Source organism: Protopterus annectens, chromosome 1.part2 (assembly GCF_019279795.1).
Source record: "Protopterus annectens isolate FY-2018-M chromosome 1.part2, PAN1.0, whole genome shotgun sequence".
Classification (NCBI taxonomy): domain Eukaryota; kingdom Metazoa; phylum Chordata; order Ceratodontiformes; family Protopteridae; genus Protopterus; species Protopterus annectens.
The window spans coordinates 692,781,355-692,807,916 of NC_056727.1; the positions used below are offsets into that span (position 1 = coordinate 692,781,355).

General features: G+C 42.0%; 1 protein-coding gene across 8 annotated transcripts in view; it reads left to right on the forward strand.

The window, feature by feature from the left end:
* BIRC6 (baculoviral IAP repeat containing 6) overlaps positions 1–26,562 on the forward strand; it is a 4,524,268-nt gene that overhangs the window by 3,554,933 nt on the left and 942,773 nt on the right. For all 8 annotated transcript variants that reach the window (XM_044058419.1, XM_044058463.1, XM_044058448.1 and 5 more), the window contains exon 55: positions 21,026–21,812. In XM_044058419.1, the coding sequence (XP_043914354.1) occupies positions 21,026–21,812 (787 nt within the window). The remainder of the gene's footprint in view (positions 1–21,025; positions 21,813–26,562) is intronic.

The window sequence follows — 26,562 nt, forward strand, 5'->3', positions numbered from 1 at the left end:
GTAGGATTCAGCAGTCGTAACTGTATTGTCCATCTGCATGGGTGTCATGAAGTTCACCACTTCTGTCTTAAGAAGCATGAAGTTGGCTTTGGAGAAATTTTTTACCGTGGTTTCCTTAATGGTGGGTGGGGGCGGGATGTGGATATCTAGGGTGATTAGCTTATGGTCAGATCTGACCAACAAGGAGTTGACCAGGTGTGGAACACAGGTCACTCATGTTGATAATGACTAGGTCTAGGATATTGTTGCCCCTGGTGGGGGTGTGGATAAGTTGATCCAGGGCATTGGAATTTATGAATTCCAGAAAGCGTTGAGCAAAGGAGTTGGTACAAGAGTAGTTTAACCAGTTAATGTGGGGTAGTTGAAATTGCCCATTATCTGGGTGTTTGATTGAACCCCTAATATTTTCCAGTATATCAAGAAAAGAAGTGCAGGAATCCTGGGGCATGGTGGGGGATCTGTAGCAAGCTACAATTTGGATTGTAGTTTTGCCCAGAATTAGTTGCACTTGGATAACGTTGGATGCATTATGCTACGCAACTAGCCTGGAGGTGTGGATATCCTTAATGAATATGGACACACCTCCGCCTTTGGTGTTCTGGTCCAGGTTAGATGGCCGAAAAGTGTAGTATGAGTTATAGCCAGGTAATGCAGGGGTGCTCTCTAGAGCCTTGAACCAGGTCTCAGTCACTGCACAGATATCGATGTTCTCCATTTTAAGGAGTGCCTCGAGTGAGTGCATTTTGAGATTTAAACTTCTAGCATTGCCTGTTCCTGTTATGGTGGTGAATTTGTCATTTGAACCTTGCCTAAGAAAGGCACTATAGGGGTGGCAAGACCCTTTTCCAGTATCCAGAATCCCAGGGGCAACAGGTGCAAGTCATCTCTGGCAAAGCATTGTGGTCTGTCGACCATGTCGTCCCAGGCAGACAGATACTAGATCTCCTTAGAATGACACCAGAAGCTTAGCCAATTGTTGAAGTCATTCATTTTGTCCTTGTACTGCGTATCATTCTGGGCGATGGCAGGATGCTACTCAGGGCTAGGGTCGTACCTGCCTGGGCTACAAGATCGGAGAGCTCTTCAATGTCTTTTTTCATGTAGTCCAGGGAGGTACATCTCAGGTTGTTCACACCAACATGGACAATGACAGAGTCATATTTGTACTTGTTGTGGAGCGACCTGAGTGCGTGGGTTATGTGAAGGATCCTGCCACCCAACAGGCAGCTGACAGTAACCTTCTCCTTGTTTAGCCTGGTGAGTGGGACATCAGTGTGCCTGACTATAGAGTCACCTATGACTAGTGTATTGGGTACGTTGTTTTGCCTTATGGGCTGTGGTTGAGTGGCACACTGAGTCTGTGGGCTATGTGTCATTTGGGTTGTGTTGGGGGGTGGAGTTTGCTTGCATTTCTGCTTTGGAGGTCTCTGTTGCTTGAGCAGATTTTTATTGAGAGCCTCTGCGGATGTTTTTGTGTTTCTATGTGTGGATTTTGGTGGTGTAGGTTTAGTGGGACTATGTGATGAGTGTGGTGTGGTGCAAGTGTTTACCTTCTCTTCTTGACTGTCAAGTTCAGTCTTGGTTGGAGAGAGCATTTAGTTCAGCTTCAGCATAAGAGATTCAGGCAGATAAATACTGTTAAGAACCCTTCCTCTACTGCATTATTTTACTGTGATAAACTTGCTTTGTCTTTCAAGAAAAAAGACGTGTGACTGTGGGCAGCTGATTCCTTATATGGACTTCCATTTCAGTTGTATTTTAATTAGTGCTGGGTCTCTGGATGCATTATACCCAGCACTAATGAACATATTGCACACCTGCAAGTCAAATGATATTAGAAATACCTGATCTAGAAACCTCAACATCTTCTGCAACATAAACATAAGGATCTGTAAAAACATAGTCCTTCAATTACCTTATTTAAGCATGATTTGGACAAGTGGATGGGAAATAGGAAATTTACCCTAGGACTGAACCCTATCCTCCTAATGGACAGAGGCTGTGGTTAACTGCCCTTTCATGTAATAGGAACACCAGTGTACTGAAGACAAAACCCAAACAAAATCACCCATTACAAATGAGATGTACTTAAAGATATGTTTTGCAAGAATAGTTAAAACACCTATGGCATAACACAACAAACAAGAAACATTGCTAGGCTTAAAATGTCCAATCAGATACTGTAGCCTAGTATTCACTATGAACAAAAGCCATTTAGTTTTTTCACAGTTGTCAGTCTTCCTCCTCCTCCTCTTCTTGTACTTCTCCTTTTTAAAACAAAAAAAGATTCTTTTCCTGTAGAGGAAGACCTTCCTGATTCAGTCCAAGAGGGTTTAGACTGTGTCTCGGATGGCTTCCATTTCCGGTTTGGAATTGAGTGATGAATATACCATATCTTCCGATTAATCAGAGAGACTTCTTTTAGTGATACCTTTACAAAGAAGAAAGATAATTTAAATGGGAAGGCAAAGAAGTCGCTGACTCCCAGAGAAGATAGGAGTGCTTAAATATGGATGTTCACAAGCTGAGAGTTTGACGGTCACAAATCAGTCTCTCTCTCTCTCAAAACTCAATTGGTATTCCAGTGGTCATCTCTCTCTGATTCAGACAAGAGATCCAGGATTATTTCTACTCCCAATTCTTTTTCTAATGATAAAGACAGCACAGATGTTCTTCATCTCACATTGCTGCAGTCCTTACATATGGGTAGTCCGCTGTCCTCGGTCGGCCCGAATACCAAAGTATTAGGCTGACGTCGGTCAAGGCGCTTAAAACTGACATCAGGACGTCAGGGTACAAAAGCGCATGACCGACGTCATTTCCTCAGTCTTTTTTGCCGCATGGTCCGATGCAGAAGCAGCGTTGCAAGTGACGTTCGGCATTCTGAAATTTTTCGAATTCGGAGTTTCAGACCAAATCCAAGTTGGCTAAGTACCCCGTTGGGGAATATTTTGTTTTTTTTCTTGCCTCAGTGTTTTACCGGATGTCAGAAAAAGTGAATAACTGTATTTCTTGTGGGAAACAGATACCGCATAGGGATTATCATTCTTTGTGTATTCCTTGTTTGGGGCCTGAGCACGACGTTGTTGGATGTCGCTTTTGTGCTAGGTTCAATAAACGCACTATTAAGCGAAGGTTAGATTGTGCTAGGCTGGTCTTTGGGAAGCGGTGCAATTATAATATGCCGTCGGATTCTCCGGCGCCCGCTTCTTCGAAGAAGCGCAAAGACAAAGCAGTTAAACCCAGGCAAGATGAGTCGTCCGTTCCGGACGCCGGTTCTTTAGAGGCTTCAGTGGAACCGGTGGTTCCGACGGAGACTTCTTTGGAGTCTCAGGGGGAGACTTTGATTTTGCAGGAGGTGGTCTCTCAGGAGGCAGGTCAGGCTGAAGGGGCTTCTCAAGTTACTGTACTCCCCTCCCTTCCTAGGGTGGTTAGGCCTTCTCCTTCTGTTTCCAAGGCTTCTCCCAGAGGCAGGCCAGTTTTAGCTTCTGTTGGTGTCACTCCTAGTTCAGCAGGGTCTGTGCCTAAGAAGCACATGCTTAAAATGGCAGAAGATTTGATTACTCTGATTAGAGGTTCTTTGCCCCTCCTGATAAGAGGCCTAGGGTGGAGCCAGAGTTGGGAAGTTTTGAGCAGGCTTGGATGTTTCAGAGTCTTCAGCTGAAGACTTGCAGGAGTACTCTCCTTATTCTGATTCTGATGCAGATGATTCCACTCCTTCTGCTTCTCCTCCAGAGGATTTTTCTTTTCAGAGACACTTCATTCTATGAGGGAACATTTTAAGTGGGAAGGTCAGGACTTCTCTGATTCTAGGAAAAGGCTTAGGAGTTTTTGCTGTTACCCCAGCATAGGCCCTTGGCTATACCCCCTGTTCTGGATGTTGTGGAAGATGTGTTTGCAGAGGCTTCACTTAATCCTGATTCTCTGCCTCCTGCTCCTGTTAAACCGGATCGGTATTACAGGGTGCCTGAGGCTCATAAATATCTTTATAAGAGTCCTAGGGCGGACCCAGAAACTATTAGTCAGGGACCTAAGGGTGTCAAGGCCTCTGTTGTAAAAATCCGGTTCCTCTAGATAAAGAAGCCAGAGCTTTGGATAGATGGGGAAAGAAGGTCTATACATCTTCTACCTTAGCTATGAGGGCTTTGAATTGCCAGTTTCATATGTTGAAATATCAAAACTTTCTTCTTTCTCAATTGAAGTCTAAGGTGGATGCTCTGGCGGAGGGCATTGAGTGTAAAGAATTACAAGATTTGGTGCATGTCTCTGAACAGGTGGGTAAGCATTCATTACAGTGTGGTTTTGATGCTGTGCAGGCCTCGTCTAGGGTGGCTGCCACTGGCTCAGTTCTTCGCAGGCACGCCTGGCTGAAGGATCAGAATTTATCTGACCATGTTAAGACAAGGATTTTGGATGCTCCTTTGCAGTCTGATGTGTTGTTTGGTTCACCTGTGGAGTCAGTCTTGAAGAAAATGGAAGACAAGGCTAAGTCTATGCAGGCTGTTAAAGATTTTTGCAAGTTCAGCCTCCAAGTTTAGTAGGAATTGGCCTGCTAAGGGGTGGACGTATCCTTCTTATGATTCTCAGTCTAGGGGTAGATCTAGGCGTGGTAGGGGCAGAGCTCAGAGTTCTTTCAGGCCTAGAACAGGGAGTTCACCTGCACAATCTTCGGTGAGGGCAGGGGCCAGTCCTTTCGTAAACAGGCCCAATGACCTACTTTTCAGCTGCCAGATCCTTCTTGCCTGGCAGCACCTTTGGGAGGAAGGTTAGCACTCTTCAAGGAAAATTGGATGTTGATTACCCAAGACAAATGGGTATTGGATATCATACACCAGGGTTACAAGTTTTATTTCCATACCTTGCCTCCTTTCAAAGGCATGCCGGACGTTCCTCCTCAGCAAAGACTAGAGGCTCGCAAACAAATTTCTCTACTACTTCAAATAGGGGCCATACAACCGGTCCCTCTGCCAGAAGTGGGCCTAGGATTTTATTCTTGCCTGTTTCTAGTACCAAAGAAAGGAAACACGTGGAGACCAATTTTGGATTTATCTATCCTCAACACATATCTGGACATTCCCAAGTTCAAAATGTTGACATTACAACAGCTTTTACCTCTGCTGGGCAAAGATCACTGGATGGTGACTCTGGATCTCAAGGAGGCTTACCTTCATGTTCCTATCAGGCCCAGTTGCAGGAAGTATCTGCGTTTTCGGGCTGGGACTTCACATTATCAGTTCTCTGCATTGCCCTTTGGCTTATCTACTGCGCCCAGAGTGTTCACGAAGGTTCTGGCTCCAGTGGTAGCTTTCTTCAGGCTAAGAGGAATACAGATCTATCCTTATTTGGACGATTGCCTGATTCTGGCCCAAGAAAAGGACGAACTTCTTCATCATTTACAGTATGTGATGGCAGTGTTAAGATGCCTGGGGTATTCTGTGAACGAAATAAAGTCCAGTCTAGTACCCTCTCAGGACATGTGCTTTCTGGGTGTGAGACTGAATACAGCATCCCAGATGGCCTTTTTGACCCTGGACAAACAAAAGAATCTTTCTCTTTACTTCCACCAGTTGTCTCGTCAGTCCAGGCTGACTGCAAGGACAGTCCTTCAAGCCTTGGGGTTCATGGCATCTTGTATTCTGGTACTTCCCAATGCCAAACTGCATATGAGGAAGCTACAATGGTATCTCAAGAATGTATGGACACAGCACTGCCAAGATTTGGACACTGTCATTCAGATAATACCTTGCATTCAAAAGGAATTTTTGTGGTGGGCTCAGGAATGTCACCTAAACATGGGACTCTCTGTGACCCGGCCAGAGGCGAGTCAGATTTTAACGACAGATGCCTCAGACAGAGCTTGGGGAGCTCATCTAAATGGAAAATGGGTACAAGACACGTGGCCTGCCAGACTTCAACATCTACATATCAACTTGAAGGAGATGTTAGCAGTCCAATTTGCATTGATAGCTTTCAAGGATTTACTTCTTCCAGGGCAGGTGTTGATTCAAACAGACAACACAACTGTCATGTGGTACATCAACAAGCAAGGGGAACATTCTTATCCTCTATGCAGACAAGCAATGATTTTGTGGGAGACTGCTCTCAGTTTACAGCTAAATCTTCAGGCAAGGTTTCTGCCAGGAGCACAGAACTCCTTAGCAGATGTGTTGAGCAGACAAATTATGGATCCCCACGAGTGGAAATTGGATCCTCTTGTATTTCAGAGATTGACAGTGTTATGGGGAACTCCAGACATAGATCTGTTCGCTTCTCCACTAAATTACCAGCTGCCAAAGTTTTGCACAAAAAGGTTTCATCCCACAGCTTGGAAAGTGGATGCTCTCTCATTCAATTGGAGCAATCTTCACGTGTATGCCTTTCCACCTCTGCCTCTCCTCCCAAAGGTACTGCTGCAGGTCAGACAGGACAAGCCAAACATGATTTTAATAGCTCCAGATTGGCCTCGACAGCACTGGTACCCATTACTGAGAAGTCTGGTACAGGAGCCTCCATGGCCTTTGCCTTCGATTCCTCACCTGCTGTCTCAGGAGAACAGTCATTTACTCAATGTCAAACTTCATTCTCTACATCTGACAGCCTGGCATATTCTGTTTTAAATCCTGGAGGGTCTCAGCTTCCACAACAAGTTTTGAATGTTATTTTGGAGGCCAGAAGGCCTAGTACAAGGAAAGTTTATGCAGATAAATGGAGGAGATTTTTATTTTGGAGTACAGCAAAGGACTTTGATGTTTCTAAACCTAATTTAAGTGTTGCGCTTCAATACCTTACTGAGTTATTGGACAAAGGTTTGTCTTTCTCCTCTATAAAGGTTCATGCTGCAGCAATTTCTGCTCACTATGACTGTGACCCACCATTATTTTCTCAGCCTTTGTTTAAGCAATTCCTTAGAGGGGCAAAGAATATAAGACCCCCACGTAGAGCTCCTACTCCTGCTTGGGATCTCAATTTTGTGTTGGAGAAACTCACTCTACAACCTTTTGAGCCTGCAGCATCGGCAGAGTTGAAATATTTATCATGGAAGACTGCTTTTTGTTGGCCATTACCTCTGCGAGAAGGGTTTCTGAATTACAGGCCCTTATGGCAGTTGAGCCTTTCTTAATTTTCCACAAGGATAGGGTGTCTTTGCGTACTAACCCTTCTTTTATGCCTAAAGTGGTTTCTAGTGTGGCTTTAAACCAAACTATTCATTTGCCTACTTTTTATGCAAACCCCAAAATAAAGGGAAAGGATTTTGCACACTTTGGATATACACAGACAGTTGCGATATTATTTGAGCAGAACTAAAGGGTTCAGGCAGTCTCAGCAGTTGTTTGTTTCTTTTGCTTTGGGTTCTCAGGGCAAACCTGTTTCAAAACAAACTATTTCTAAGTGGATTGGTTTTTGTATTGCCTTCTGTTATTCCCATCATGGCAAGGAGATTCCAGCTGGGATTAGGCCTCATTCCACTAGGGCTACTGCCACTTCTACAGCTTTTTAAGGGGTGGCTACTAAAGATATTTTGGAGGCAGCTACTTGGAGTTCAGTGCATACTTTCTCTAAGCATTACCACCTTCCACTTTACTCTAAATCTAGGGCTGGATTTGCCACTGCAATTTTACAGGGCATGTTGGCAGCTCCTAATGCTTTATAGTTTTGCCATCCTCCCTTACCTCTGCTTTGGGATTCTACCCATATGTAAGGACTGCAGCAATGTGAGATGAAGAACATAGTACAGTTTTGTACCTACCATAAATGTAGATGTTCGAAGATGCACATTGCTGCAGTCCAATATACCCTCCCTCCTTCCCCTCTGTTGTTGAAGGTGGTGGTGTGGTTTGTGTTGTACATATTGTAAATATGGTTAGTGCACGGGTGGTTGGTTAGGTTTTGCTGGTTTTGGCTTTGGCCTTTCTTGTTAGGGCCTTCTGACATCTGGGGCAAGAAAAGACTGAGGAAATGACGTCGGTCATGCGCTTTTGTACCCTGACGTCCTGATGTCAGTTTTAAGCGCTTTGACCGACGTCAGCCTAATACTTTGGTATTCGGGCCGACCGAGGACAGCGGACTACCCATATGTAAGGACTGCAGCAATGTGGATCTTCGAACATCTACATTTATAGTAGGTACAAAACTGTACTTTTTAAATACTGTAAAAGATTTATACCTCTGCCACTTTATCTTTTCAGAGCTATTAATTGTCAAACTCACATGACAAAATACCTTCTAGCCATTCTTGATAGTATGGGTTGTGTTATAGTTAACCTTTCTAATGCTAATATTAAAACTGACCTCCTGGGCATGCTACAGTCATTCAGTCAAGTAGCTGAACATACCACAAATTGTGGATATGATGCTGCTTCTAGAGTAGCCACCACTGGATTTGTCATGAGGCATTATGCTCGGTTAAGGCAGAAGATGCCAAAGCTCAGTTGCTAAATGCTACATTAAATAAATACTTAAACTATTTGGGAATCCTACAGAAGTTTTCAAAAAGAAAAGTGAAAGAAAATTTATAGAAAGAGTAAAAATACTGTTTCTTTCTCTAGCACCCAATTTTGAATGAAATTTTTCTTCTAAACTGGGATCCTCATTTTGTAAGTAACCTAACTCTGACAGTAAAAGTCAGAAAAGGGTCACTTTAAACAGAAATGGCAAGAAAGACCCAAAAGAAAGATTGATGTATCGTAAGGATCTATTTCACAAATAAATGATTTCTGAGTATTCTTGCCATATCTCCCAATACCCCCACCCTGACTACATCCTCTGAAAATTGCTGGAAAGCTCTCTCTTTGCTTTCCAGTCTGGGCATCTATCATAGCAGATTCTTGGGTGGTAGACATTATAAAATATAGCTGAAAATTCCAATGAACGTCCTTTTCTGCACTATCATGAATACTGCAGATGCCAAACGATCAATTTACACTAGCTTTTTTTTTGGGGGGGGTCATAGTACCAGTCTCTGTAGGTCAAACAGGAAAAGTTTTTTTCCATTACTTTTCTGGTAACCCGAAAAGAGGGCATCTGGGAACCTGTTCCTGACCTCCCCACATTAACACCTGCATACATGTTTCCAAGATTTAAAATGCTGTCTCTTCTAACCCTGTATTTACTACTATCTCCACAAGCTCATTTGGTCTAAAGGATGCTTGCCTTTGCATTCCCATTCACAAGAATCGTGAATTACAGACTTATTTTTCTAAAATATTCTTTGCTGTACAATAACATCATCAGTTTGTCTTTGCCATGTGGACTCCCTGCTGTTCCAGTAGTCTGAAAAATGCTTTACTCCAGTAACAGCCTACTACAAGCTCCAAGGCATTCATATGTTTCCTTACCTGGACAATTGCCTAATTCAGTCTCAAGCTTCAGCTCATCCCAACAGAAAGAGTGAACAGCTTTAGAACGTACCAAGAATCTTTACCTTTTTGGATTCACAATGAACCTCGGAAAGGCATTCCTGGGATATTACATGGATACATGTTAATGACTGCCTTCCTTCTAACTGACAAATAATATAAACTACATGTTTTTTACAGAGCCAGAACTGGAATTGATAAACCTGTTCTGCAAGGCATCCTTAATTTTTTTTCAACTCCCTCAGCACTTTGTTCTTAAGCTTTAGGAACTGCCTCAGTTATAAGTAGTACTACAACAGTGATCTTATGAAGAACATAGTGCATTTGTATAGGCAATGTTTAACACATTGGAAGATGTTTTAATATATCACTGTTGCAGTACATATACCCTCCCTTTATTCTCCTTGAGTAGCATATTTCTCTAGCCTGGGTGAGGTATCTTGTTCCATTTGTTTGCCGTTTTGTAGCCTTTCTAGAACCTGACTTGGAGCTCTAATCTTCAGCTTCCAGTCTAGGGGCAAGAAAGCGGAGTTGCTGCATGCCCATACATTCCTCTTGTACTAGCACTTTGGCTCATATCTGAGCTTTGTAGGCTGGCCAAATTTACCAGTATCTTAGCATATAAGTCCCTTTTGTAAGGAGTACTGCAACTGTGATTTATTGAAACATCTACCATTATGGCAAGTTAACTACACAGTTGTACTTTTCATATTGTTACCGATGCTTGAATGACATAATGCTGAGCTCTGTACTAGACATTTATTTGCCCCAAATATATTTTCCTTGTCTTTATTTCTGGCTTTGAAGCCAGCACATGCCAACAGTGCACTTGTACTTTTGCAGGTACAAAACCTGAGCTAGCTTTCACAGAGAAAAAGGGACAGCTCAGATCCTCTGGCTGGACCATGGGAAACAGAAGGTGGATAAACCAAAATGTTATGATTTACTGTTTCAGTCGGTAGAGATCTAATGTTATAAGTGTCTTGCACACTTGTATTTTTTCATTTAGTAAGATAACAGGTTTTCTGTAAGGTGTGCTGTTAACATATGGAAAGCCAATATTAAGTAATTGTATTTTACCTACTTCATAGCCACCAGTTTTTGTATGCAACATGTTGTTTTGCACTGTTTAATTTATCTGTACAGACTGTGGTGTCTAATGGAGTACTTTCAGCTGAAGTGTTTGCTTTGTATTTGTTTCAACATCACTCAGTTGCAGCATGTGGGCAGTACAGACTGACACATTGCAAAGACTCTTGTTATTTTCAGCTGTCTAGATATTTGGCTGGATCACACCCTTAAATTTCAACATTGCGTACATGCCACCAAAACTAAAATTAAACTACTTTTTGAGAAAAGATAACCTCTTGCTTCATTGCAGTCCTTGCGCAACTGTAATATCAGCTTCTCGTCATTGCAACACCCCCCCACCAAGAAAACTTTTCTACAGCAGTCAATCATCCACTAACATTTACAGATTCAGTACCTTATTCCCTCAAAGATAGTATAAGTTCTTTGCATTCATTAAAGCAAAATGGCTCCCTTTTGAGCAAGATATTGCCCAACTAGTTGCCTCTCTTATTTATAAACTAATCAATCTAAACTCATTCCTCATCTTGATGGGGAGACCAACTAGATGAGTCACAGCCTATAACCTTAGGTCTCTCTTTTTCCCCTCCACCTGTTTACAGACGCCATGTACTAACCTGACAGAACACACACACCACGTCATCTCAGTAATAGGTTCTCAGATTTAGTAATCCCCTCCATACCAATGTGAAATCCTTCATCTGCTACCCTACATTGAGACTGTCCCTCTGTAATACCTATTTAAAGAAGCCCATTGTAAATTTTCCCTTACACCATCTCCTAGAATTTATAAAAGTAACCTACTACCCTGTGTGCTAATGCTTTGCATTCTCCTCTTCACAGATACTGCTTCATCCAAAAAATTTGGACAGCCTCCTGTCTAATTTAAAACTTGCTTAATCCATTCTTCTCTCCTTGTATCTAACCTCTGTATCCTTCTCATTCTCTGCCCTAACATCAGCTTCTCACACTTAGCACCCAATTTCCTTTCCACTTTCTTGTATTGAGTGCTACCATTTCACACTTACTACTGCAGACAAATCTCTGTTGGTCACCCTAATCCTCACTAGAACTTGTAAAACATGTATATTTTGCAGATATGCATAAATCATATTTTCTTATCACAAAGATCTTTTTCATTGTTGTACTATAGATGTCTGTTACAAAAGTGTCTGTGCTGTTTATTTGTGTACTACAGTCTGCTGTAAGTTGCCATGTCATGCTATGTATTTCCTAGGTTGAACTTGAAAATGGTCCATCAGTGTTTGCATTCTGCACAAGTTAAATGAAAATAAATAGATCGGATCCATGAAACTTCATTCTTTAGACTCTGCTTAGAATAGACTATCAGGTTGCTTAACATCTGTCCTTTTCTACCCACTCCATTCCCCTTCCAAAGTTATATCTTTTATCAGGCAGAAGATGCTGCGTATTTATGTGCCGTTATATGTACTTGCATCCATTTACATTTTGCAGTGAAAAAATGATAATTTTTTTAAAAAACTCATTGGCCCCAGCCTTATTATTGTAGTTGCTTACTGCCTATGTTCGTGGGTCACATGTCTTTGATCAACCATACATGCAAGCTATGTTTTTATGTGCTGTCATAGAGGGCAGGTGTCTCCCTTAACCCCTGTCTAGCTGTTTTGCAAAGAATAAGGGTGGTTAAGGGTATGCCAGCTTCCCTTACAAATAGTTTTAACAGAAAATACGGTTTAAAGTTGCAGTGATACGTAACATGAACTTAGTCACACTATCTGTTTCAGCAGGATAGGTTTAGTAATATTATACTAATAACTGTGGCAAAAATATATTGGATCCCTATTGGACTTAGCACATGAAAAATCTATCCAGTTAAAAATGGTACTAGGTAAACTCTGGCTCCATGGCGTAGGGAGACAAAGCCCTGACTACAACCAAAACAACTCAAGTCTGAGGAGTGGCTTAGATATTCAGTGAGCTGGTAGGGGAGGGTAGAAGTGAGCAGCTTATGCTGCCCATCCTGAGAAAGAGACTGGTGGCTTTGGCCATCAACTGCATTCATCAGCCAACAGTTATGCAGCATAAACCAGGAATATGGTCTTGGTACTACTAAAGCAGTCATCGTCACTGTCATTAGTGTGTGGGTTGGAAGCATGAAAATATGTGCAGAGGGTATTGTAGGCCCTCACAGTGACATGGATGCTTATGTTTGCTGTCAGGAACATGGTCCAGTAAAAATAAATAACCTTACTGTCAACGCTGTCAGATGAGGGTAGCCACGGTGGTGCAGTGGTTAGCGTTGCCGCCTCACAGCAAGACGTTCTCTGGTTCGATCCTCAGCTGGGGTGCCTTCTGTGCGGAGTCTGCATGTCCTCCCTGTGGTCACGTGGGTTTCCTCCGGGTGCTCCAGTTTCCTCCCACATCTCAAAGACATGCTGTAGGTGGATTGGATACTCTAAATTGGCCCTAGGCGTGAGTGCGTGTGTGTGCACCTTCCATGGAAGGTTGGACGCCGGGCTGGCAACTTGACACTGTAAAAACTCCACTCCCAATCATGATCGGACAGGTGATCCGCTCTGGCAACCCTTAACCAGGAAAAAGCCGAAAGAAGAAGACTACTGTCAATGCTGTCAGATGCTGATGAGGGATCAAGAATCCTCCATGGTTACCTGCTTGATGCTTCCACTGGTTGGATCTCAGTTAGCTGATGTTGAGCAGGCACAGAGTTGAAAAAAAGTAGGAGAAAATGCTATACAACTTTGTGGAAGAAATGGGACAGGACCATTTATAACAGAAAATAAGTTGTAAAAGCCTAACTGTCTTTTGTGGATGAACATCCAAAGTAAGTGTAGTAGTGTACTGTAGGGCTAGTACCTCTTTGGATAGTTAACAAGAGCAGATTTGTAGTGCACAGTTGGAGGTAAAGGTTTAGTAGTCTCAGCACAATAGTTGCCTCATTAATAAATCTAATTCTGGCTCTGACCATCGTATTAACTGGAAAATTGAGGAATTTGGAATGGTTTAGAGGAAATGTAAAAGTGAATGGCGCCTTAACTTCTCTAAATGTATATTGCTAGGTCAAGTGGTTATAACCTTAGTTAAGTAGTATTTTGGATCTGATGATGTTAATTTTCAGTTTATCCTCAACATATGGGTTTGGTTCCGAGCATTTGAAGCTACTTGGCCATTACTACAGCTTGTCATCACCAAAAACTCTCGAGCTTTAACCATTACCCAAAGTTCTCCTCTCTGTAACCTCAGATATTGTTTGCCGATTTTTATGTCAGACGTGGTTCTCCATTGCTCTCAAGCTAAGTGATAATTTTTGTATTTTGAACTTTTCTTCTACTTTTTATTACAGTCCTTTCTTTAATTTAATTAATCTTCTACCTGCCCTTACTGTGTGTATACGCTTTGGTGTATTTTATATTCCTTCTTCCTTGTTTTTCCTTTCACAGTATTTGATATCTATTTACACTTGTGTAATCTTGACTATCATTGCTGATAGTAGTTTTTTTGAGGCTTTTTTCCTATATTAATTTTTTTTTTGTTTTAAGACTTAGTCATTTATATTGTTGTGCTCTTCCATGTGTGTTTGTGCGTGTGTGTGTGTGTGTGTGTGTATGTGTATGTGTGCGCGTGTATGCGCAGCTGCTTTGTACCAGGTTTTAATTGTAGATATGGCTGATAAAGTTAAAGCCCCTTCTGGTTTTAAGAGATGCCAGAAATATGGCCATAAAATCCCTTTTTCTGATGCACATTTACTGTGTATATACTGCCTGGGGCCCCTCTATCTCCAGGAGGACTACTTCATCTGTCACTCATTCAGTCATAGGGCATTAGTGGATAGGAAGAACAAGTTAATCCTTAAAGGGCTTCTACCATCTGCTTTCATTGAGGCCATGTCTGGATCACAAACATTTAGAAGCAAAACTGATGCATCTTCGCCGCCTTCTTCCTGAACTTCAGAAAAGGCAAAAAAGAGGTGTTTATTGGTGTCTACATCTCCATCAGCGCCAACTTCCAAGAAGCCTAAGTCTTTGTTTCCTCCAGTTTCCACGGAACTGGCATATGTTTTACCTCACTCCTCTGTTCCAAAGGACTCCATGGATCCAAGTCGATTGGGTCCGAAATGGTCTTTGGCACCAGAGATTATGGTGCAGAAAACTGATGTCTCATTGGCACTGAAGATAATGCAGAAATCTCCGTTGATGCTTACCGCATTGGCCCCGATCAAACAACCTGAAGATTTCTCCATGATTACTCTACTTAGAATATCCTACTCCCCTTCCTTTGATCCCTTTCTAGAAAGGTTGCCTTCGCCCTTCCTGGAAAGACCCAAATCGCCCTCCGTCATTTCCCTCTGTTCTACTAAAAGCCTGACCAAAGATGACATGGAGAGATGGGTGAATAAGATTCTCCGAGTGAAAGGATTGACAGGGCCCTTTTTGGCCCCAGCCCCTATGGTTCTAGGATCTGATTCATCTTATACACTGCCATTGCTTCCTCCTCTGACTTGTACTAAAGCTTTAGAGCCCTCAGTTTTGAGGCACCCAGTGTCAACTATATCAGAACCGAAGATATCCTTATGTACAGAACTCACTCTTGCTCTGAGCTCTTCGGTTCAGTCAGGGCAGGAGATCTCTTGGAGCCATATCTGTCCTGTCGGCTCTGAGGTGTCAGAGTCGACCCCTGTTTTGTTGGAGCTTTCTCTGTGCCTTGGGGCCTTGGCATGGATCAGTTTGGCTCTGGCTTCAGTCTCCGGAGGTGTCTCCTTGGAGCGGCGACTGACCACGGTTCCGAGGCACTCTTTCTCGGTTCCAGGCTCCTTTCCCTGTTTTGGTGAGCCAGCTTTCGAGGCTTTGGAGAGAGGCTTGATTACAGCAGTCAGTCTGTTGGCCCCTTCTCCCTCAGAGCAGATATTGTTGCTTTCCTTCCATCTGGATATTCAGTCTGTGCCTCCACTGGATCTGCAGGTGTTGAAACCATAGATTCCCAAAAAGGAATTTCCTCTTCTTCTGATACCTCCCCAGAACATCCCACTGAGGAGGTCCCTAAGAAGATGATATGCAAGAAGAAGCACTTGGTTTCCCCAGAGGAATCGATCACTGAGAGCACCGACTTCGATGAGGGGGAAGGTTCCCCAAGGTCACCCCTGGATGATGTCTCCTTTGGAGACGTACCGGAGATTCTGAAACAAAGGGGTGATTGGAAGTCCCAAAATCCTTCCTCCAAGGAGTCTGTGTACCTGCAGGCTTTTGACACTCAGCCATCTATCTCTTGGGTGACTCCGCCCACTGATGAGCTCATTGATTTGATCTCTCAGTGGGCATGGAAGAACCCTGACACCATTGAGCCTATCCCCAGGAGACCTGACAAAATTTTAACTGCTCCAGAAGATAAGTAATTCTGGTCTAAGGGTTTATCTGTTGATGCCATGGTTGTACCGGCTGCAACTAAAAAGGTACTAGCTGAAGAGAGTTCATCTATCCATCCAGATAACAGAGTCTCCGTCAATGGATAGGTTTGGGAAGCGAGCCTATGCATCATCGACCTTTGCACTAATGTCCTTGGACTGTTTTACCAGACTGCAAAGGAATCTAATCAAGGAGTTATCAGATACCCTGTTAGGAGCCATCTTTGAGGACGTCCAAGAAAGAGTTGCTTCCCAGTTGGCTACTTTACAATCTATATCAAACTTGTCCATGAGACTCATTGCTCATGCAGCAGAAGGGATGACGAGAGCGGTGGGTTCAGGCGTTGCCATTAGGAAACACACCTGGATGTGCCTGTGTTATTTTTAGGTGTCATTCAAGTCTTCATTCGTTAGTGCACCTTTTGACAGATTTTCCTTATTCTGCCCAAAAGTTAGACACATTGTCCAGGTGTGAGAAAGATGGAAAGACCCTTTCTGATGTGGGTGTATGTTTTTCCACTTCTCAACGACCATTCTCTTGAAATCAGAGAAACAGTGGGAAAATGTGGTTCAAGAAGTCACAAGGGGCTTTTCAGGACATATATTGAAGGAGTTCCACCAGGGGCAGGGGGGGGGATCTTTAATGTAAGACAACTTCCATGCGGCAGAGGTGACCCACAGAACCAGGGTTTCAGAGATTCGTTCTCTGGTAAACACTTTCATCTGTCATGAAAGGAGGCCTGATTGTCTTCCTTTAGATGCAGTCAGGGGATGTCTAGCCCTGCACCTCAAAGCCTGGCTACAAATATGTTAAGATACTTGGGTGCACTGAATAATTTCCAGAGGTTATACCGTACTGTTTTCCCTTCCTCCTCCTGTATGCAGGAAAATCCCCGATGTTCCACCTAATCAGAGGGAAAGCACAGTTCTTCAAATACAGAAACTGCTAGGAAAAAGTGTCATCCAGGCAGTCCCACCAGACCAGATAGAGTCTGGCACTTGCTCAAGATTCTTTTTAGTGTCAAAAAAGAGAGGGCACTGGAGAAAACATTTGTATCTAAGCGTGCTAAACAAGTCTGTTCAGGAAACCAAATTCCAAATGGTCACGGTCTAGTCCAGTCTTCCATTTTTGGAAAAGGATGATTGCATGTGATCAGTTATATCTTTAGGCTATGTATTACCATATCAGAATGGACAAACAATCCTGAAATTTTCCTTGCTTCTGGCTAGGACCCAGTCATTCTGAATTCAGAGTTCTGCCTTTTGCCCTCACCACAGCCCGCAGGGTGTTCACCAAATTTATGGCAGTAGTAGCAGCTCACTTGAGATTGCAGGAATTCAGAATATTTCATTATTTAGACAACTGGCTCATTACAGCTCTGACCAAGCATCAGTTAATAGAATCAAGAGATCATGTCCTTTTGACTTTTTCTTACTTAGGGATAACTATAAATTTCGAAAAATCACAACCGACTTCTTCTCAAAGCTTAGAATTCATAGGAGAGATTCTAAATACAAGGACTTCCATAGCATCTCTTCCCCTATGAGATTAGAGAAAGTCAGAGTACAAGTCCAGAAAATATTCAGCAGCAGGAAAGTGACTGTGTGCCTAGTTCTGCAAGCCTTAGGGTCCATGACAGCTGCTATAACTGTAGTTACTTTGGCAAAATACCTCATGCGAATATTACAGTGGCTGATTGCTACTCAGTGGTCAATACTGTGCCAACCCATGTCAGACTTTATTTCGATCACCAATCTTTGCAAAAGAGATCTAGCTAGGTGGATACTCTTCAAAGAAGTTCTTCTAGGCTGCCCCTTTGTCCTGTCACACCTCTTTGTCCCATCACAGCCCAAGGCCATAGTGACCTTGGACACCTCCCAGATAGGGTGGGGTAGGACACTATCTGGGCAAGACTGTCCAAGGCACTTGGTCGCCCATAGAGGTCAACTTGCATATCAGTGTCCTGGAACTCAGAGCAGTGCTGTTAGCATTGCAGGCCTTTCAAACTGCTCTTCTTTTAGGGACAATTGCAGTTCAGACAGACAATATGTGAGTGGTTTGGTACATCAACAAATAGAGAGGAACAAAGTCCTATCCCTTGTGTCGGGAAGCATTCAGAATGTGACAGTGGGCGATCTTTTCCAACTGCTTTCTGATAGCAATGCACATTCTGTAGAGTTACAGTGTGATAGCAGACAAATTTAGCAGGTGGATTCTCTTGCCTTACTAGTGGTCTCTCAGTCAAGAGGTGATGGAGGAGGAGTTTCTGTCAGTGGGGTCAGCCTTCTTGCGACCTATTTGCCTCTCCCCTAAACAATAGGTTCAGCAACTACTTTGCCCTGACCCCCCCCCCCCCCTCAGGGGAATCACAGAAAGATGCTCTTCTACGCACTTGACCTTCTGGGCTTCTTTATGCCTTTCCCCTGATCCCAGAATTTCTACAGAAAGCAATCAGGCTGAAGAGCAAAGTGATCCTCATTGCACCGTATTGGCCCTGACAAAGGGTTCCCCTTTCTTTGGCCTTATATGGTTCATCAGCCTTGGATTCTGGACCGGCTCCAGTCCCATCCAGAGGGATTAGTCCATCCAAATATTCTGAACCTCAGGCTGACAGCTTGGTTTCTCCAGTTCCATTAAAAACCAGCAACCTATGCACTCTTCCTTGGTCCATCATATTCTTCTAGCTTCTCATAAACCATCCAGCCATAAATTTTACACTAGTAATTGGAAAGGATTTATATTTTGGGCTTGTGACAATAATATTGACCCTTTTTCAGCACCTATTAATAAATTTTAAAATTTGTAACGTCACTTTGCAGTACAGGAGCTTCACCTTCTACCATTAAAATTCAGCTAGCAGCTATTTCCAATTTTCATAATGGTTTTAAAGAATCCTCTCTGGCTTCTCATAAGCTTTGCAAGGCCTTTTTTAAAAGGAACTTTCTTGCTAAGACCGTTTAAAGACCCTACTCCTCCTTGGAATCTAAACTTGGTGTTGCAAGCTATTGTCCAACCTCCCTTCGAGCCAGAAGCTGACTAATTTAAAGTTTTTATCCTGGAAGACTGCACTTTTATTGTCTATAACTTCTGCTAAGAGGATTTCAGAAAGACAAGCCTTGTCTTGTAAGCCACCCCACTTGATTATTCACAAAGATAGAGTTTCTCTAAGAACTAAACCTTCCTTTCTACCTAAGGTAGTCTTGGAGGCCAATATCAACCAAACCATTAATTTGCCAGTGTTCTTTCCCAACTTCACCATCAAATGCAAATTTTGCTTACATCTGTTAGATGTTCCAAGGCAACTACAGCTTTTTTGCACAGAACTAAGGATACCAGGAAATCTGACCAATTGTTTACTTCTTTCTCAAGTATGAAATTTGGTAAACCAGTGAGCAAGGTGACATTGGCTAGATGGCTCAAAGACTGTATAACTTTCGTCTGTAGTAGAGAGGGAGTTGAGTTGCAAAAAATGTTAGAGCACATTCTACTAGAGTTGTGGCTACGTCAACAGTCTTTCATTCTAGAGCTTATATGGATATTTGTGCAGCAGCAACTTGGGCTGCTCCCCATACCTGTATTACTTATTACAAATTATATTTGGCCTCCAGGGGAAGAGCATCATTTGGCTCAATGGTGCTCAGGAATATCCTTCCTCAAGTTCAGCAGAGATATAAGGTAGCTGGGGACTCTGTCCCATATGTCAAAGATAAAATGAAAATTGACAACATCAGATAAAGAAGTTATGTACTTACCATAACGTTCCATCTGTGTTGTCCATTTTTATTTATCCTCGACTCCCCTCTCTCCATCCCCGTGCCATTGGATTTTTAGTGGAGCAGACAGTTAACATAACTGTTGATGACATATGCATATTTATTATTTATTTATTTTATTTTACATTTGTTGACGGGGATAGTCCGACTGGATTCATGTCCATTTTCAGTGGAGGCCTGGGGAGAAAAGCTCCAGGGTATACATAATAAAACATAGTAATAAGGACAGTATAACAGAGACAAAGGTGAACATAGCAATGCAGACAAATTACAAGTATGCTATTTGCATATATATATATATATATATATATATATATATATATATATATATATATATATGCATATAGTCTCTCTGAATGCTTTTGGTTTCTTATTGTCTTTGTTTCAGTCTGTATTCTGCAAACTCAATCTAAGGTAACTAAGAGAGGATTATTATGGGTAAGGGTTAAGCTCAAGAGTTTTTGATGATCACAAGCTGTAGTAACGGCCGAATGCCTAACCCATATGTTGAGGATAAATGAAAATGGACAACACAGTTGGAATGTTATAGTAAGTCCATAACTTTTGATTATCATGTTAAGTCTATGCACCTTATACCAAGTTCTCACTGTAATATAAATTAGTGTCACAAATAACTTCTAGTGGACGGTCTAATTATTTTTGTAATGTATTTTAATGTTGCTTGTAAATTGTTCTTTAGTCAGTCAAGTACAGGGTTGCCAGACATCCCTATTTGGGCGGGACTGTCCCGAGATCAGCAGCCTGATCCCAAGTCCTGCCCTGCCGGTTTACATTCCGGCCAGCCTCTGCTTTGTTTTTTTTTTTTTTGATTGGCCTGTATACCTGCCATATGGGCCAATCAAAAATCGCTAAACACAGAGCTTCTTGTGTTCCGAATTAAACAGAAGTAGCTCTGTGTTTAACGATTTTCAATTGGCCAGTATGCCGGTATACGGGCTAATCAAAAATCGCTAAACACGGAGCTACTTCTGTTGAATGTGGAACTGCAATGTTCCGTATTAAACACGAGAAGCTCCGTGTTTAGCGATTTTTGATTTGCCCATATGCTGGTATACGGGTCAATCAAAAATCGCTAAACACAGAGCAACTTGTGTTGAATGCGGAACTGCAATGCATTAAACAGGAGAAGCTCTGTGCTTAGTGCAGAGCTACTATTCTTTATTGTGGAACTCTGTTCCGCATTAAAGACCTTTTTTTTTTTTTTTTTTTTTTTTTTTTGGTCTTTGTGAAAGACCTTTTTTTGTTTTGTCCCTATCTGGCTGGTTGGAAATCTGCCAACCCTGGTCAAGTATGTAGGAGGGAGCTTTGAAATCAGTGAGAATTTGCATTTCACCCAGTAGCTTATGGCTTGCATTATAAAAGTTTGTTTTTCTTGTCTTTTCTCTAGGTTGCTGTACAGTTGGTCCATGTTGATCCCCTGCAACATGGTTTTGAAGAAGGCTGTTGATAGCTTGTTGTGTTCCATCTGCCACATCCACCCCAGCTATTTCTCTTTACTTATGGGCTGGATGGGTGTTCCTGCACCGCCTGTACACAGCCAGCATAGACTTTCCATGACAGATGACAGCAAGAAGCAGGACCTTACCTCTAGCCTAACAGATGACTCTAAAAAAGCTCAGGCCCCTATTGCACTAAATGAGTCTCAGTTAGCTACCCTTGCATCTGCTTCACAGTCTCCGGAAGTAATAAAGCAGTTGTTGGACTCTGGTTTGCCTTCTTTGCTTGTAAGAAGTCTGATTAGCTTCTGTTTTAGTCACTTTTCCAGCTTTGACTGTAATTTACCTACAGTGGATGTGCCCACAGACAGACTGAGAAGACCTCATTCTCATCTAAACTTGGTCAATAAAATGCCTCTTACAGCTGACTTGGTGGCTCCTGTTCTCAGGTTTTTGACTGATGTTGGTAATAGCCATACCATGAAGGACTGGTTAGGTGGTTCTGAAGTGAATCCATTGTGGACAGCCCTACTTTTTTTATTGTGCCATTCCGGTGCAAACTCAGGAAGTAACCATGGAAGCTTTCTACATGCATGTGGCAGAGCCACATTGTCATCATCACCATCTGCAGGTGCTGGGCTAACCACTCAGCAAAGAACTGCTATTGAAAATGCAACAGTTGCATTCTTTCTTCAGTGTATTTCTTGCCATCCTAGTAACCAGCGACTTATGGCTCAGGTAAGTTAGAAAAACAGTAAAATGACTCATTACTGGAACAGTTTCTCATAATTTGCAAGATGTTTTGTACCAGAACTTAAAATCACCTCCTTCAAAAATAAAATGACTACCTTACTGACCTTTTATACCATTTTCCTAAGTATATAAATATCTGTTTGTAATGTATGTTGGTGTATGTATGTGTGTGTGTGTGTGTATGTATAGACATTTTTATGTATATATATATATATATATATATATATATATGTATGTGTGTGTATAGCTATATATATATATATATATATATATATATATATATATATATAATCTGTGTGTGTGTGTGTGTGTGTGTATGTATGTATATGGATCTACTTCATATAGTCGAATTACTGTTTCTTCAATGTGCACATCATTGAGACCACATTGTCGAAAACTTAAAATAAACTCCCAAAACATCGTATTTTACCTCTGGGAAACTAACCACTTGTTCATCAACAATTAAAATAGAAACAGAAGCAAATTAAACCCACCAAAGTGGGGAGCTTCATCCCCCACAGCTCCCCATACCCCCCTAACTAAATATACCAACTCCAACATTGCACTACAGTGGAGAAAAGGGCAAAGTTCATCATGGGGGCCAAGTGGTTAGTTTTCTGGAGGTAAAATACTATGTTCCGTGAGTTCATTATTTTAAGTTTTTAACAATGTGGTTTCGATGATATGAAAGTCGAAATGGCAAGCAGACTATATCAAGTAAATATATATATATATATATATATATATATATATATATATATATATATATACACACACACACACACACACACACACACACACACACACTTTTTTTCTTTGTACTTGAAACCCCTGATTATCTTAGGTCATCTTCTGTTGTCACGCCAGCTAAATAATTTATCTGATGGTTGGACAGAGGTTTATGGGCATCATTTGTTTATTAATTTTGCAGGTTGGTGGAGTGGACCAAGCAAACACTTTCTTAGCCATGACGCAATGGTGAAAATGTGTAGTGTGTATCAAGTACATCTTAAACAGTTAAGCTGGTCACAAAGTTCAAAAATAGTACAGTAGTACAGTAATGGGTACAGCAGATATATCAGTGCAGATACTGAAAGCTGACATAAAGGTAGATGTTGCAATCTAGAGTAATTAACTTACTTGAGGTAGCTGGTTTTATTTAATTTGACATTAGGTTGCCCCTTCTCACTATTAAACTTGGATTCAGCTAAGTACTGCCGAAAGATCCCATGGAGATAACATTCCTAATGTTCAGAGCCAGAGAGTCCGAGGTAATGGATGGACACTTTATGAATGGTTTTGAACTGCTTTCTTTTAATGAGAACTGTGAAGTTTCCAAGGATAGGTGGGAGACTATGGAGTAGTGTAGAACCCTACAGTTGCTCTATATTGTAAGTTCATGTGCTAGGGAGCTACAGTATGTTTTACAAAGTAGCTTTTAGGCTGAAATATAAAACAAGAGCTTTACCCTTTGGAATATTAGGAGTGGGCCATGCTCATTTACTCAAAGATGTGTTGTGATGATGTTTCCTAAATGAATTTGCTATAAACATACAAATGCTGTTTTTTGCACATTGCATTTTCATTTTTTTAGCTGGAATGTGCTTTAATTAGAAGCACATACTTAATGGTTGGGTACTGCCATGCCCTAGTATAGTCCAAGCCCCATCTGTGAGAGGGTACCCTGAAACAAACCCTATGCTGGCTTCTCGTTTTACCTACAGTCTGCTTTGTGTTGTCAGTAAGTGTAATCATTGGGTCTAGGGAATGAATGCACATATATCTAAACAAGCTTGTTGCTTCATTCATGCCATGTTATGACAATAAATGACCCACTATGAATCATGCTACATGTATTTCTGGATTTTTTTGCCCCTTGTTCCCCCTTAGCCTGAGTTGAACTTGACTGCATGTTATGTAGCAGATGCAGTGTGGGGCATTATGCTCAGTAGTGCAGGCTTCCATTTTCTGAGCATTCAGTAACTGTCCCTAATGTTGCTTTCTTTGGCTAGTCCTGGTCTTCATAGGGTGCTGCTGCTTTGGTAAAAGTTCACCCTTCTCTGAGGAGGGAGAGCTGATCTTTGTCACTTGTCTTTTCCCACTCTCAGCTGTCCCATTGGCTTCTGGGTTAGGAATCAAACCTGGGCCTCCTCCCTACCAGATTATAGCTGATCCTAAGTTAAAGATTAAATGTTATACTTGGAAGGGATGTTTGCTTTTTGTTATTTATATATTCTTCTTTTTGACTGTTGTAGACCCAGTGTCTTTAATTTTGAACTTCCTTCTACTAACTAGTGCAACTAGTACATTTATGTATTTATACTTGGTTACCAAGTAAGTTCCACTAGACCAGTGACCTCTTTAAGGGGAGAGCAAAGGTGGTATTCATACTGATGAGGGGAAATTTAGCCAGGGCACCAGAAAACCTCCATAATTTTTTTCAGTAAGTGTCATGAGATCTTTTACATCCACCTGAGTTACCAACTCTGGCAGATGGGGCATTGGTTTAACATCTCGTCCAAAGGATGTTCCCCAGTCTTGTATCAGACCTGACATTTTGTCAGCATACTAATATTTTTGAGATGACTGGCTGAATATATGGTGAGATAATGGCTTACTTTTCCACCTTTTAAAGATTCACCTTAATGCGGAGATATAGATAGAAAATTTGAGGGTTATCATAAGCCTCACTGATGCAGTGCGTGAATATTTTTGAAGTTGCCATAGACACATATTCATCAGACTTCTAAAGAGGTTAGAAATTCCTGGATGTTTTTTTTTCCAGTGTAGAGAATCATTAGTAGACAGTTAACTGTAAAGCGACGAAAAAAGTACAGCATCAGTGTGGTTGTCTGTTTGCAATTTTTGTCATTGTTTCTGTGTTATTTTAAAGACCAGAAAGTACTCCATTTCCCCCCTTACTTATTTCCTATTTGGTGCTCAGTGTTATTACTGTCAGTTGTACTTGTTGCTGAGTGCTTTTGAAGATTTGTTAAAAGCACCATGATGTCACTGTGAAAGAAAATTACCTAAAATTGGGCTTGTAGGAGACTGATTCCCCCAGATGATTACCACTTACAATGCATATTTTCCGTGTGTGAAGATCCTCAAGTCATGACCCATGTATGGAGCACTGCTAGATTTTTCAGTAAGAAAATCTTACTCCATTACAAGTATCAGGTTCTTTCTGGAACACAAAGTAGAACATGCATTCAGAAAGAAAGGGAGAAAAGTAAAAATGCAGACACTGAAAAAAACTGTTAAACCTAGAAAACTAGTTGTTAAAAGGTAGTGGAGGCAGGGAAGATATGGCTTTAATAGACCCCATCAGTATTGGACAGGTCTGAAGGTAAAGAGAGAGATGTTCTTCGTTCCACATTGCTGCAGTCCTAACTATTGGGTAGTCCGCTGTCCAGTCGGCCCGAATACCAGAGTATATGGCTGACGTCGGTCAGGGCGCATTAGACTGATGTCAGTACGTCAGGGTACTAATGCGCATGACCGACGTCATATTCTCAGTCTTTTTTGCCGCATGGTCCGATGCAGAAGCAGTTTTGCGAGTGCAGGTTGGCGTTCTGAAATTTTCTGAAGTCGGAGTTTCAGACCGAATCAGAGTTGGCTAAGTACCCCGTTGGGGAACATTTTGGTTTTTTCTTGCATCAGTATTTAACCGGATGTCAGAAAAAGTGAATAACTGTATTTCTTGTGGGAAACAGATACCTCATAGGGATTACCATACCTTGTGTATACCTTGTTTAGGGCCTGAGCACGACGTTGTTGGATGCCGCTCTTGTGCTAGGTTTAACAAACGCACAATTAAGAGAAGGTTAGACTGTGCCAGGTTAGTGTTTGGGAAGCGTTGCAATTATAAAATGCCGTCGGATGCTCCGACGCGCGCTTCCCCCAAGAAGCGCAAGGACAAAACAGCGAAGCCTAGGGTTGATGAACCGGCAGTCCCGGACGTCGGTTCTTTAGAAGGCTCAGTGGAGCCAGAGGTTTTGCCAGGAGTTTCTTTGGAGTCTCAGGCAGAGACTTTACTGTTACAGGATGTGCCTTCTCAGGAGGTAGGCCAGGCTGAGGGGCTTCTCAGGTAACTATTCTTCCCTCTCTTCCCAAGGGAGTTAGAGCCTCCTTCTGTTTCCAAAACTTCTTTGAGAGGTAGGCCAAGTTTAGCTTCAGTAGGGGCTTCTCCTAGCACTTCAGGTTCTGTGCCTAAGAAACATATGCTTAAAATGGCAGAAGATTTGATTACTATGATTAGAGGTTCTATGCCCCCTCCTGATAAGAGGCCTAGGGTGGAACCTGAGTTTGATAGTTTTGAACAGTGTTCAGAGGCTTCTGAGACTTCTGCGGAAGATTTGCAGGAGTATCCTCCTTATTCTGATTCTGATGTGGATGATTCCACTCCTACAGCTTCTCCTCCTGAGGATTTCTCATTTTCAGAGACTCTGCATTCCATGAGGGAGCACTTTAAATGGGAAGGCCAGGATTACTCTGATTCCAGGAAAAGGCTTAGGGAATTCTTGTTTTACCCCAGCATAGGCCCTTAGCTATACCTCCTGTGTTGAATGTGGTGGAATATGTTTTTGCAGAGGCTTCCTGAACCCTGATTCTTTGCCTCCTGCTCCTGTTAAACCTGATAGGTACTATAGGGTGCCTGAAGCTCATAAGTATCTTTTAAGAGTCCTAGGGCAGACCCGAAACTGTTTCTCAAGGACCTAAAGGTGTTAAGGCC